Here is a 14,631-nt window from a genome sequence, read left to right on the forward strand (position 1 = left end):
TTCAAAAATGTAGTTTTTAAACTTCCACTTATTTAAGAAAAAATCAGTATACGTCTTTGTAATTTACATATGATAGATTTGTATTGTTCATTGTATTTTATTTTTTACGTTTTTCTTTTGAAACAGTTTTAGACTCATAGAATTTATAAAATTGGTACAGAGAAGTTCCCTATACCTTCATTTATTTTTCACCAATGGAAATTGTACTATAGTTATGTAAGATGTTATCAAAACCAGGAAATTGACATTGGCACAATACTGTTAACTAAGCTACACCCCTCATTTGAGATTTCGCCAGTTTTTCCATGCACTCTTTTTTGTGGAGGTGGGGGTGGGGGTGAGGGTTGATTGTCCTATGAAATTTGATCGCATGCATAGATTTTTCTAACCACCACCACAAAGTACAGACCTAATTCATCACTTCAGATACGCTCCCACATGCTGTTCCTTTATAGCCACACTCTCACCCCAGTCCTAAGCCAATGGTGATCACTGATTTTGTCTCCATCACTATAATTTTGTCATTTAACAATATATGAACGGAATAATATAGTATGTAACCTTTTGATGGTAACTTTTTCAGTCACCAGAATGCCCTTGAGATTCACCCAAGTTTTTGTGTGCAAGGATAGTTTGTTCCTTTTTATTGTTGACTAATATTCCACTGCATGAATGTAACATAATTTATCAATTCGCCTAGTAAAAGACATTTGGGTGGTTTCCAGTTTGGGGGGGGGGTATTACAAATAAAGCTGCTGTGACCATTCTGTGTGAAAGTAAAGTTTTTATTTCTCTAGGGTAAGGACCTGAGAGTGCAGTTGGTTGGTTGGTTAAGTGTATGTTTATCTATGAGAAACTACCAAATCATTTACCAGAGTGGCTGTGCCATTTTATATTCTCATCAGCAATGAATAAGTTTCTCATTTCACATTTCACATTTTCTCCAGCACTTGCTATCACCTGTATTTTTAATTTCAGCTCTCCTAATAGGTATATAGTTATATTTGCAATTCTCTGATGGCTAGTGATGTTGAGTATCTTTACGTGTGCTTACCTGCCATTTGTATCTTTGGTGAAATGTCTCTGCAAGTCTTTAGCCCATTTTCTAATTGAATTGATTATTTTCTTGCTGTTCAAAGGAGTCCTTTATATATTCTTGGTATATTTCCTCCCAGGCTGCAGCTTGTCTTTTCATCCTCTTAACTGAGTCTTACACAGTGCAAAAGTTTTTAATTTTGACCAGTTTATCATTTTTCCCTTTAAGTATTGGTGTCATATCTAGTAATTCCTTGCTTAACCATAGGTTATAAAATTTTTCTCCTATGTTTTCTTCTAGAAGTTTTATAGCTTTATTTTTCACATTTAGATCTTAGATCCATTTTGAGTTAATTTTTATATAAGGTATGAAGTTCAGGTCAGAGGTGTTTTTCTTGCCTATAGAAGTTAGTTACTCCAGCAACATTTGTTGAAAGGCTATTCTCCTCCACTGAACTGCTTTTACACGTTTGTTAGAAATCAGTTGGATATTGCCAAATGCTGGGGAGTATGTAGAGCAACAATGCTGATGGGAATGCAGAATGATATAGCCACTTTGGAACGTAGTTTCTTACAAAACTACACATACTCTTATCATACAACCCAGTAGTCACTCTCGTTGGTATTTATCCAAATAAGTTGAAATTTTATGTCTGAATGAAAACCTGCAGAAGAATGTTCACAACAGCTTTATTAATGATTGCCAAAACTTGGGAGCAACCAAGATGATCTTCAGTAGGTGAATAGATAAATAAATGTGGGACATCCAGACAATGGAATATTTTTTAGCAATAAAAGGTCCAGACCCAAAAAGACATGGAGAAAACTTAAATGAAGGTCATTTTTTATTTCTTTTATCAGTGTTTTGTAGTTTTAAGCGTACAGATTCTGTACATAATTTGTTAGCTTTATACCTAAGTATTTAAATTTTGAAGGGATTGCAAATGGTATTGTTTTAATTTTGGTTTTCAGTTGTTTCTAACATAGAGAAATATGATTGATTTTTGTGTCTTGACCTTATTTCCTGTGACCATGCTAAACTCACTTATTGATTCTATGAGGTTTTTTGACTGCAAGATAATCATGTCATCTACAAGTAGGAACAGTTTTATTTCTTCCTTTGTAATCTATATGCTGTTTCTTTTTCTTGCCTTACTGCACTGCGAGGCAATATACATTCCTAAGCTATCACAGTCTACTAGTATCAACATTTTACCACTCCAAGTAGAATGTAATAATCTTCTTATCAGTTGGGTCTTTTCATTCTCACTCCTTTATCATATGATTGTCTCAGTATCTCTATATTCATTGACAGCCACCTCAGAGATATATTCTTTGCTTTCAACAATCTAACAGAATTTACAAAACTGAAGAAGAGAACAATTGTGAATTGTATTAATCTGTATTCTTACCCTTTCTATTGATCTTTCTTCATTCCTGATGTTCTAAATTTCATTGTTTACTTTCCTGTCTGAAGAACTTCCTTTGACAGTTCTTTTAGAGCAGGGCTACTGGCATCAAATTCTCTTTGTTTTCCTTCATCTGAGAATGTCATTTTTTTTCCTTCATTCCTGAAGAATGTTTATGCTGAATAAAGAAGTCTTGGTTGACAGTTCTTTTTTTCAAAACTTGAAAAATGTTTGTCACTTCCTCAGGCCTATATGATTTCTGATGAGAAATTCACTGACATTCAAATAATTGTTCTCCTATAGATTTTTGTTGTTACTTCAAGATTTTCATTTTTCAGAAGTCTGATTATCATATTCTGGGAATGGATTTCTTTGAGTTTTTCCTGTTTAGTTTTTGCTCAGCTTTTTGTCTCCATAAGTTTATGCTTTTTACCAAATTTTAGAAGATTCAGCCATTGTCTCTTTAAATAATTTTTTAGCCACATATTCATTCTTCTTTCCTTCTGGGATTCTGAAGAAACAAATATTAGATGTTTTATTTCTGTTCTGTAGCTCACTGAGGCTCTTTTGAGCTTTTAAAATCTATTTTCTTTCTGTTGTTCAGATTGGATAATTTCTACTGATGTTTCTTCAGGTTCACCCAATCGTCGGTAATCTCCATTCTTCTATTGAGCCCATCCAGTGAGTTTTAAATTTTTATGTATTACATAATTTAGCTCTAAAATTTTCATTTGGTTGTCTATTTATCTTTTATTTCTTTGCTGAGACTTTATGCTTATTTGTTTCTAGAGTATATGTAATTGTTGGAGCATTTTTTGGTTTTGCTTTTTTGAGAGCTGCTTTAGAATCCTTGTCAGATAATTCCAACATCTGTGTCATCTCATTGTTGGTGTCTGTTAATTGTCTTTTCTTATTCAGGTAGATATTTTCCTAGTTCTTGGTATGAGTAATTTTGGATTGTTTTTTGGACATTTTGAGACTGTTATGAAACTTTGATTTCTTTTACAATCTGTTTTAGCAGTCAACCTGTTTTGGTTCAGAATACACATCCTGACTCATTTTTGTGGTCTTTGGTTCCAGTATAGCTTTCACAGTCTTCTTAGGGGTATTCTAGTCTGTCTTGCTTGTATGCCACCCCAAGGTCAATTTGAAAAATAGGTGGTATTAACACTGTAGTTCAGTTCCCAAAGCATTTGTTGTTTTGATTCTGGTTAATTTCATACATGAGCTTCTATGGATTGTGCCTGGGAATACACAGATTGAAAGGATTCCTTTATCCGGCTCCCTCCTCTCCATAATTTTCTCCCTCCCCCTCTAGTTGTGAAGGGGTGGTGTGCTACCTCTTTGCTAACATTTGCTTAGTGCAGGGTGGGGATGGTCAACAGGGATCTTCTCCACAATCTCCATGACCACAGTGCTGATGCCAAGGGGGATGTGTGCTGCTTCTGTCTAAGTTAGCGCAGGGCTGGGATGGTTGGCAGAGTTTTGCTCCACAGTCTTTGCGGCCTCATTGCCAGTTGGGAGGGAAAAGGGTTCCATCCTGCAGTGCTATTCTCTTCATAGTCCTTTGACTAGAGAGAATGGACTTTTCTTGGACTTTGTTTTGGTCAGTGCCTGTTGGTACTTCTGGATTATGGACTTCTCTACTACTCAGGCCGTAATATATAGGAAATCAAACCAAAACAAAAAAACCAAAGAACTTACCACCAGGTAGGTCATCCTTCATTCAAGGTCCCTAAGCAGTATACCTTCTTTTCTCTACCTTTCAGAATCTTCTGCTATTTATTTTATACATCTTGTTAGGGTTTTGGGTTGTAATCAATGTGAAGAACAGGAGTAAATGGGCTTATTCCATCTTGTCTGGAATCAGAAGTCTTATTTATTGTCACTGAAATCCAATATTGTAAAGCTTTCACGTTTGTGTTTAAGACTAAGGAACACATTCAGTCTATATGGCCCATTGATGTGTTTTTTTAAGGTGAATAATTTTTACATGTGATGATTATCATTATAGTCTAATAACAAGAATAGACCTTATTAGGCTGGTGCTTTCTCACTTCCATCTTCCCTCATCTTTTCAACCTTTGTGGATCATTTTGGTCAGTCATTTTATCAGTGAAGTTTTTCTACTTTTAAGAACCCTTAATCCTTCTTGCTGGCAACTGAAAAACCACCTCTTCAGTTCCCACAATGTAGACATGATTGGAGCTGGCTCTTTGTTACTGTTTCTCAGGGTGGTCCTTAGACTTACCTTACCTGCACCAGAGTCACCTAGGGTGCTCATTAAAGTGTAGATTCTATAGTGCCCCTTTCCTGAGTTATTTGTTGTTCCGCATGCATATTTCACTTTGCTCATCTTGTTCTTTTGCCAGACTCCTCTCTATTCTGTCATTTTGGCCTTTCATATCTTTCCTGTTCCCTGCAACTATCTGATAATTAGCTGCACATCGAGCAGTTTCAGTGAAAGTGGTTAGGAGCATAGGCTGTGGGTACCTACTGCCTACACTGGAATCTTAACTCTGTTACTTTTCCAAGAGTGCAAAGCTAGTTACTTAACAACATTTCTGTGCCTCAGTGTCCCTGTGTGTAAAGTAGGGCTAACAATTTACCTCATACAACTGTTTATATGCATTAAATGAGTTAATATTTGTAAATTCCCTGCATTAGAGCTTGTGCATAGGAAGCACTCAGATTAGGATGTTAGCTGCTGCTGTGATTTCTCCCACTTTTCAGGCTTACAAACTTTTGTATTCAGTAACTTGTATATTTATCTTACCTCTTGCTGTTAGGGTGTAAATTCCTTAAAGATAAAGCCTACCTTTGTAATTTTTATAGTTTTTCAATGAATTTTATGAAATAGGTGTTTGATAAATATTTACTGTATCAAATCATAGGAAAATGACAATTGTCAGTCAAGATTGTTTTTCAGAGCCCATGTACTTAACATAAATTATAATCTAAAGTAATTTAATACTCTCTCTTCTGTATTATATTTCAGGAATTCTAATGAATCATTGATTGACCAGCATCATTTTACCAGTTGGAATGAGTTATCAGAAATGGGCATACTGCTTTTAGATCCACCATGTAACAGATGGCTGTTACTCCATGGTGATTACTTCTTCAAGCCAACACTTTTTTTGATTGTGTAGGATCTTTGTCTCTTCGTCTTTGAATTCCAATTTCTATTGTTGGCGAACAAAAGGAGTTCATGTAGTTTTTGCCCAAGCTTGAGTCACCATGAGTAGTAGTTTAGGAAAAGAAAAAGACTCTAAAGAGAAAGATCCCAAAGTACCATCAGCAAAGGAAAGAGAAAAGGAGGCAAAAGCTTCTGGAGGTTTCGGGAAAGAGAGCAAAGAAAAAGAACCTAAGACCAAAGGGAAAGATGCCAAAGATGGAAAGAAGGACTCCAGTGCTGCCCAACCAGGGGTGGCTTTTTCAGTTGATAATACAATTAAACGGCCAAATCCGGCACCTGGGACTAGAAAAAAGTCTAGCAATGCAGAGGTGATTAAAGAGCTCAACAAATGCCGAGAAGAGAATTCAATGCGTTTGGACTTATCCAAGAGGTCTATACACATATTGCCATCATCAATCAAAGAGTTGACTCAATTAACAGAACTTTATTTATATAGCAACAAATTGCAGTCCCTCCCAGCAGAAGTGGGATGTCTGGTAAATCTCATGACACTGGCTCTAAGTGAAAATTCACTTACCAGTTTGCCTGACTCTCTTGATAACTTGAAGAAGCTGCGGATGCTTGATTTACGGCATAATAAACTGAGAGAAATTCCATCAGTGGTGTATAGGCTAGATTCTCTCACCACTCTTTACCTTCGTTTTAATCGTATAACTACTGTGGAAAAGGACATCAGAAACCTGTCAAAACTCAGCATGCTTAGCATTCGAGAGAACAAAATCAAACAACTACCTGCTGAAATTGGTAAGAAGCCTTTGATTACTATTATTATTTGTAGTATTTGTTATGCTAAATAATTCTGTTCAGTGCTTTTCCATATCAGAAATATCTGATACTTGCCTAAAAATAGCTGGTTTCTAAGTTCTGTCTTCTTTATGGTTTACCTTAATCAGTTTTAGCAATGTTAATAGTACATGGTTTGAGATTATTTCATAGACTTAGAAAATGAGTTACAGTGTAGCTGTAAGTGGGCCTTAAGATTTTTTTCAATTGTTCTTTTTTTTAAAAATTTTTTTTTAATTTCACATTTAAAATTTTTATTTACTTATTTGGGGGGAGGTAATTAGGCTTTTATTTATTTATTTATTTTAATGGAGGTACTGGGTATCAAACCCAGGACCTTGTTCATGCTAGGCATGCATTCTACCCCTGAGCTATATTCCCCTCCCCCCTATAATTGGTTCTTTTTCACACAGACCTAATTTGCTTTCATCATTGGGGGAAAAAGTAAATCTGAATTAGAACAAAGGTTTTTGCCTAATTATTAAGTTGTTACTACCTATTTTTAAAGTATTTACAGATATGTAAGCTGCTTTAAGGCTGTATTTTCCCATTCTCTGACATTCTGTTCTTTACCTGAAAAATGTTTGCTAAAATTCACATTACTTTTCTACATAATTTACCACAAAGATTGGCATATCAAAGCCTTGTGAAGAAGCCGTATGTAAGAAAATGAAAAACATTTCATTTGTAAAGTACTTACATGTTCATTAAAAACAATCTAAGAATACAGAAAAGTAGAAAAGTCAGTAAATGAAAGACTGTTAACATTTTGGTAGATTTCATTCTTTTCATATATAAAGCTAAGTTGTTCAGAAACAAAGGGAAAAATGTTTTTGAAAGAATGGGTAGTAGGGTAAAAAATAGGAAATATACATGTATAAGCAAGTAAAAACAAGTTAAGTTGTTTTGATATTTTAATTATAGAACATTTTTCAGAAGTGTTTGGAATATTGTAAACCATTAATTTACCAATTTTGAGAAATTGATAAAGGTATTATCTTTGAGCCCTTTTTTAGGTTTTTTTTTTTTAAATTGACATAAAAATTAGTTGTACAACTTTTTAAGGAAAGTTTTCCTTTTCGTGTGAAAGGCAAGTTTATTCTGAATAAAACAGGTCAATTAAATATATTGTTGCTTTGAGCATTGATCTTATAATGATTGATAAAGGAAACTTTGTTTTAGGCTGTGTAGCTTTGTAGAGACATAATATTCTGTGGGTGTTTTAAAATTTTTATTTAGCTTTGAAAAAGACGCAGCTTAAATTTTAGTATGATATTCTACATTTAACTCTAATCAGACACTTAAAATCTTAATTTAATTTTGGGTTAATTATATATATGTAGAAAGTCCATGATCAATTTTCTTGTGCTTACAAAGTATGACACACTTATGGGATATTAAAATATCCCTAGGAATATGGATGGAAATGCTCCTTTCCATGTCTTTAGATAGAAATGTGGTTGTTGAATGACTTGATTTTGTACCAGATTCAGTCAAAATTTGACCTGTTTGTAATTCATAGAAATATTTGTGGAATAGAATTATAAGCTGTTGGAGAAAGAAATGCTAAATTTTTACATAGAAATATAAAATGTTATTTCTTGTCTTTGTTCTTATTGTTGTTTTATGCACGTGTTACACTCCATTGTAAAACTTTGGCTTTAATTCATATCAGAGTCTTTCTTTAAGGATTTTTTTTTTCCTGTTGAAAAAATGTTATCAAATTACCTGGGAATTAGGAACATGTATTTCTTACATAAGAAATTATTTCGTAGGATTTTAAATTTACTTCAGTTTGTTCTTGAGCATATAAATATAGCATTTTTGCTAAAAAGTGAATGTGTTTTAAAAATTGGCAAATTTAATTAGTGAATTAAATGGTTGACATTTGTGGCTGCCTAGTCTTTTGACTTTTATTCCTAAGTTTATAATTTTAAAAATAACCATTGAGTTTGTTTTTCAGTAGGCACCCTCCCACCATTAGTGACATTGAAGTTTGTGTTCTTGTAATTTCTGTATTTCTATAAATTAGTAACTTTATAAGTGTTATTTATTTTATTCCAAGCATGGCATCAGATAGAAAGTAAACTGCTTCTAAAAATAAAACTTACTATTTTCTATAAGGAGTTAAGATTTATAAGGTTTAACTTAGATGAATGGATTTGGGACAAATATTGCAGAAGTCTGCATTATCTGTTTCCTTATTAGGGAACAAGAAAATAAAGGTCCAGTAAAAATAACATAATTATATAATAAGAATAGCTGTTGTTTGACCACAGTATGTCATATACCATACATTATTCTGTATATGTATACTTATCTCATTAAGTTCTTGTAGTAATCCAGTGAAGTAGATACTTCTCTCCTCATGGTACTGAAGAAGGAACTGAAAATACAGAGAGATTAAATAATTTACTGAAGATCATGCTCTTGGCAGAGTCAAGAGTTTGAATCTAGGTCTCACTATACTGTCCCCATTAGTCTTAGAAGAGTGGGTTCCCTCCCATAGGTTATGGTTTAGTGGTCCAACAGGTATAGGGGGTCTGTACTTTTCAAGGTGGGTTATTCTATGTGTAGCTGCAGTTGAAAGCCATAGCAGTAGTTTTTTTGTTTTGTTTTGTTTTGAAGGGGAAGGATGTTAGCTTAATTGAGATATGATTCACATACCATACAATTCATGCATTTGAAGTGTACAATTCAATTTTTTTTTTTTAGCATATTCACAGAGTTGTTCACTCTTACAATTATACGACATTTTCATCACTCCAGAAAGAAACTCTATTCTTGGCAGTCACCCCACTCCTATTTTCTCCCAACCCCTTAGCCCTAGGCAAACACTAATCTACTTCCTGTTTCTATAGATTTGCCTATTCTGGACATTTCATATAAATGGAATCATATAATATGTGGTCTTTGGTGACTGGCTTCTTTCTCTTAGCATAATTTTGTCAAAACTTCATCCAGATTGTAGCATGTATCAGTACATCATTCCTTTTTATTGCTGAATAATATTCTATTGTATGAATATACCAGATTTTATTTATCTACTCATCAGTTGCTGAACATTTGGGCTGTTTTTGCTTTCTAGTTATTATGAATAAAATTACTGTGAACATTTGTATACAATTTTTTGTGTAGACATTTGTTTACATTTCTCTTGGATATATACTGACCTAGAAGTGGAATTTTTGAGTCATACAGTAACTGTAGGTTAATCTTTTGAGGAACTACTGGACTGCTTTCTTTAGTGGCTGCACCATTTTACATCCCCATTAGCAGTGTATGAGGGTTCCAGTTCCTCTGCATCCTCAGCATTCTTGTGATTATCAGTCTTTCTTATTACAGCCAATCCGTGAATGTGCATTGGTATCTCATTATGATTTGATTTATAGTTCACTGATTATTATAGATTTGTTTTTAATTCTTGAAAGCTATCTTTTATTATAAAGACAAATATTTTATGTGACGCAGATCTAGCTTTATCACTTTTTTAGTTACAAAAAAAGTAAAATACTGAGCTCTTTTGAAAATGTTTGCAAAATAAGACCCATGCACCATGATCAAACAAAATGGAATTTGACTGTTTTTAAAGTATTATACACCCTTAATGTAATTTGATTTTCTGCTGAAACTATAACAAGAGAATTTACAGTTCGAAATATGTGCTAATTATCATTTTGTTAAACTTCCATTTATACATATTAGATCCACATTATTATAGATATATGTTAGACTTATATTATACATATTAAGTGCTTATTCTTCTTTGTTGTTTTTTATGAGTATACCACTTTCAATCATGCCATCCAGTTTGTGTTCAGGAGAATATTTGAGGAATGAGAGAAATTAGAAGATTTTGAAACATAGCCTACTATTTAGTTTAAATAACATGTTTGAAATTTAGCAGCTATGCTACTGCCTTTATAGGGAAATTAGAGTCTGAATACCTGTATCTTTAAGCGCTAATGGTATCTTTATTAATGCCATGTAATTTGATACCAATGATACATATTCATGTGGGTGAACACTGGCAGAAAACAGTAAAAAGATACTGAAAGACACATGAAGAGCTAGACAGAATATATTAGAGTAGCCAAGAAAACCCTTCATTTAGTAATGTTTATTTACTTTTTTCCTTTTGTGTGATAAGACATGGAGAAATAAAGCAAATGTCCTATCTTTTTGTAGTAAGTAGATAGATGGAAACCTTAGTCATTGCTCTCTTTTATAGATCAGTGTTTCATTCTTCATGCCCATACCTCCTTTCACCATTTGTAATCTTGAAAGAGACTCTTCGCTGAACACCAAGACAGTCAAGAAATCATGTTTTCAGAGGGAAAACAGTAAATAACCACTCCCCCTCTCCCCCCACTTGGTTCCTTTGAGTTTCATGTTAGAGATGTACTTCTGTAAATTTTTTTTGGCCTGGGTGGACTAGGGTGAGGCCGTCAGGTAGTCAGTTTGAATAATTAATCATTTTAGTTCAGGAAACTCTGGGCAATAGAGTTTTAAATGATTTTATTCTTCTAGAAAGGAAATGATTGCTCTTTGAAACCAGAAATAAACTGCATCTTTGTCTCTAATTTATTACTTAGAGTTATTCCTACAACTTTTTTTCCTTTGTTGAATTAAAGGCTAGTTGAGGATTTCTTTTTCTTTAAGGAGCCCTATTTATTATTCCTTATAAAAAAACAGCTAACTTGGAATATTTTTTTGATCTACTTATCCTATATTATATGGTCAATAAGATGCTACATCATTTATATCACATACAATTTTATGTGAATTTGTTAAAATAATCCTTTTTGCTTAGGAGAATGATCTGCTGTGTTAAATTGTTTGCTTTTTGAGAACCCAGATTAATTTTACCCAATAAAAAACCTCTCACAGCATTCAGATGTATGAGAAATTAGAGTCAGCAATTTTTTAACCCATTTGAGTCATTAAAATTTATTGAAAACAAAATCAATTTCCTACTATATGCACTGCAATACTGCAGTTATATTTTATGTCAAGTGATAATATAATTAATATATAATAAATGTGTATGTATACTCGTAACCCAAATGTATAAAAATACAAAGAACAGAATCAGCAATGTTTTAGAAGTTGAAGGATCTTACAGATTTTGTTCAATTCCCTATTATGTCATTTTCTGTGAACTTTTGTAGATAATAAATGGTAGGTTTTCAATGAATGTGGCTTGAAGTGAATTTAATGAAGCCCAATATTATTACCCATTTTTCAGTATTAACTCAAATTATAACCCTTTGTCCCTAAAATTCTTGAAATTCTCTCAGGACTGCCAGAGGTGCTACAATGGCTTTTGTGGTCCAGGTAGCATTATTTAATGATCTTTTTTGAGTGTTTTGTACAAGTGGTAATGAGTAACTCAGTTTGGCAGGAAAAAAATCAGGAAAGGGAACTCGCAGTTGTTAATAAATAACTCCTTTTGACTGGAAATCAGCAAGAAACCTTAGAGACCCAGAAACGAAATATTAACTTAGTTGATTGTTATCAAATTGTCAGGTATTTTCACTAAACAACAGAAACCTGAAAGAATTATTATTATTGCTAAAGAAGGCAGAAAGAGTGCAGAGGAAAAAAATAGCGCTTGAACAATCTTAGATCTGAGGATCATAGGATACATTTGACTTCCCACACTGCTCGGATATAGGGAAGAGGGTAATCATTGCACTCAAATGACAGCATACTATACATCGAAGGATATAGACACTATTGTGCATGTTGCTTGGTTACAGAAGCACTTGCTTAGAAGAATTACTGAAGTTTTCTTTGCAGTGAAAGGGAGAATTAAGCCTTTAAGACAAATTTAAGTAATGTAATAGTATTCTCACCTAAGTCCCTAAATCTGTTCAAGCTTCTGTGACAAGTATTTCCATCCCTTGTTAATTATGTAGTATTTACAAATGCATTTTAGTAAAATTTGATGTGATTTTTATATAGCTAAGCTCTGAATGTTTGAAAAATAACCTTGTAAGTTCAAGAACCAGAGTTATATTAAAAATATAAACATCCTTAATGTGAGTCTAATGATAGTATAGAGAAGACCATAAGTTATGGAGCAAACCTAAATTAGTTACTTACTGATATTTGAGTGCCTGTTAGATATATATTTAATGTGGCTTTTTTATATGTTGCTAGATTTAATTCACTGAAACTTAGTTAAGGATTTTTGCATTTATACTCATCATGGATATATTCATCCATAATTCTCCTTTTTTTCTTTTCTTTTGTAATGGTTTGCTGTCAGAGCAATGCTGGCTTCATATCATAGAATGGGTTGGGAAGTGTTCCTCTTACATGTTTTTGAAGAGTTTGTATAGAATTAGTAATTATTTCTCCAAATGTTTAGGAGAATTGATCAGTCATGCACTTTGGAACTAGGGTTTACTTTGTAGGAAGGTTTTAAATGACTGCTTTACTTAATAGAGACTTATTTGGGTTTTCTGTTTCTTATCTGTCAAAGCCTTTGTCTATTTAATTTGCTGAACATTTTTGACATCAAGTTTATAATAGTTCTTTATTTTTTTCTGAAGTTTGTAATATATACTTTGTAATATTCTTCTTTCATTCCTGACACTGGTAATTTGAGTCTTCTCTCCTTACTTGGTAAGTCTGGCTATAGATGTATAAATTTTATTGGTCTTTAAAAAAAAAACTGCTTTCGGTTTTATTATTTTTTTCTGTTATTTTCCCTTTTTTTTTTTGTTTTCTACCCTTTATTATCTAGTTCCTTAATACTTTAGATTTCATATGTTCTTTTTTGTCTACTTTCTTAGGTTGGTTGATTGATTTTAGATCTTTTCATTATGTAAACGTTGATAGCTATAAACCTCCCTCCAAGTACTATTTTAGCAGCAGCCCATAAATTTTGATATGTTATATTTTCATTATTCTTTAATTCAAAATATTTTCTAAATATCTCTTGTTATTCCCCAATACATGGATAATTTAGCAGTGCATTGTTCAGTTTCCAGGTATTTCAGAGATGTTTTCATATACTTTTTGTCACTGATTTATAAAATATGGTCTGTCTTGGTAAATGGTCTATATGCAGTTGAAAAATATGTGCATTTTGCTGTTATTTTTGGAGCAAGGTCAAGTTGGTTGATAATATTATTCATTTCTTCTATACCCTTACTGATTTTCTGTCTACTTTTTTCTTCAGTTAGTGAGGAGTATTGAAATATCCAACTATAATGGTAGATTGGTCTTGCAGGGGAGGGTATAGCGCAGTGGTAGAGTGCATGCTTAGCATTCACAAGGTCCTAGGTTCAATCCCCAGTACCTCTATTAAAATAAAAATTAATTAAAAAACCTAATTACCTCCTCCCAAAAAATTAAAAACTAAAAAAAAAGTAGGTTTGTCTTTGTCCCATTAGTGCTATTATTTTTTCCTTCTTATAGTTTGAGACTCTGATTGGTTTTATATGTATATACATACACACACATACATACATAACATACTTAGGGTTTTTTTTTTTCTGTGATAAGGCAATGTATCATTGTGGAATATCTATCTTTATCTCTGGTAATATTCCTGCTAGTATTTCTAAATTCTGTTTTTATCTGATATTGATACAGCCATATCTTTTCCATACTTACACTTCTGTGTCTTTATATAGTACTTAAAGTGGTTTCTTGTAGGCAGCATATGGTTAGGTCTTGTGTTTTCATCCTGTCCATTTCTGCCTTAAATGAAGGATTTAGACTATTGACATTTAATATAGTTATCAATATGATCAGGTTAAAATCTATCAGCTGTCTGGCTAATTTCTGTTTGTGCCATTTGTTGCTTTTCCTTTTTCCCCTCATTTCATGCCTTCTTTTGGATTGAGTGTTTTTAAATAAATTCCATTTATCTCAACTGTTGCATATTAGTTATACATCTTTGTTACTTTTTTTAGTATCTGCTGTAGTATTTACATATTATAACTTAGCATAGTCTACGTTCATATAATATTATACAACTTTACATGTCTTAAGAACATGTCTTACAGTAGAACACTTCCATTACTCCCGTTCTTTGTGCAATTATCATACAATATATGATAATGTGTTATTCATATGAAAATGTTATTCGTATGTATTATATATTCATATATTATCAATCCCATAATAATATATTGATATTGTTTTTACTTTAAACTTCATATTTTTTAAGCTTTTCATTTTGAACAA

The 14,631-nt window shown here is 32.8% G+C and overlaps 1 protein-coding gene across 5 annotated transcripts in view; it reads left to right on the top strand.

Moving 5' to 3' along the window:
- Positions 1 to 14,631, top strand: part of SHOC2 (SHOC2 leucine rich repeat scaffold protein) — an 84,874-nt gene that overhangs the window by 35,946 nt on the left and 34,297 nt on the right. For 4 of the 5 annotated variants that reach the window (XM_010983267.3, XM_031461743.2, XM_031461744.2 and 1 more), the window contains exon 2: positions 5,443 to 6,387. In XM_010983267.3, the coding sequence (XP_010981569.1) occupies positions 5,685 to 6,387 (703 nt within the window). In that variant the 5' untranslated portion in view covers positions 5,443 to 5,684. Of the gene's footprint in view, positions 1 to 3,048; positions 3,126 to 5,442; positions 6,388 to 14,631 lie in introns of all 5 variants that reach the window. The other variant, XM_064488403.1, reaches the window with a different exon arrangement.

Source organism: Camelus dromedarius, chromosome 8 (assembly GCF_036321535.1).
Source record: "Camelus dromedarius isolate mCamDro1 chromosome 8, mCamDro1.pat, whole genome shotgun sequence".
NCBI classification, from domain to species: Eukaryota; Metazoa; Chordata; class Mammalia; order Artiodactyla; family Camelidae; genus Camelus; species Camelus dromedarius.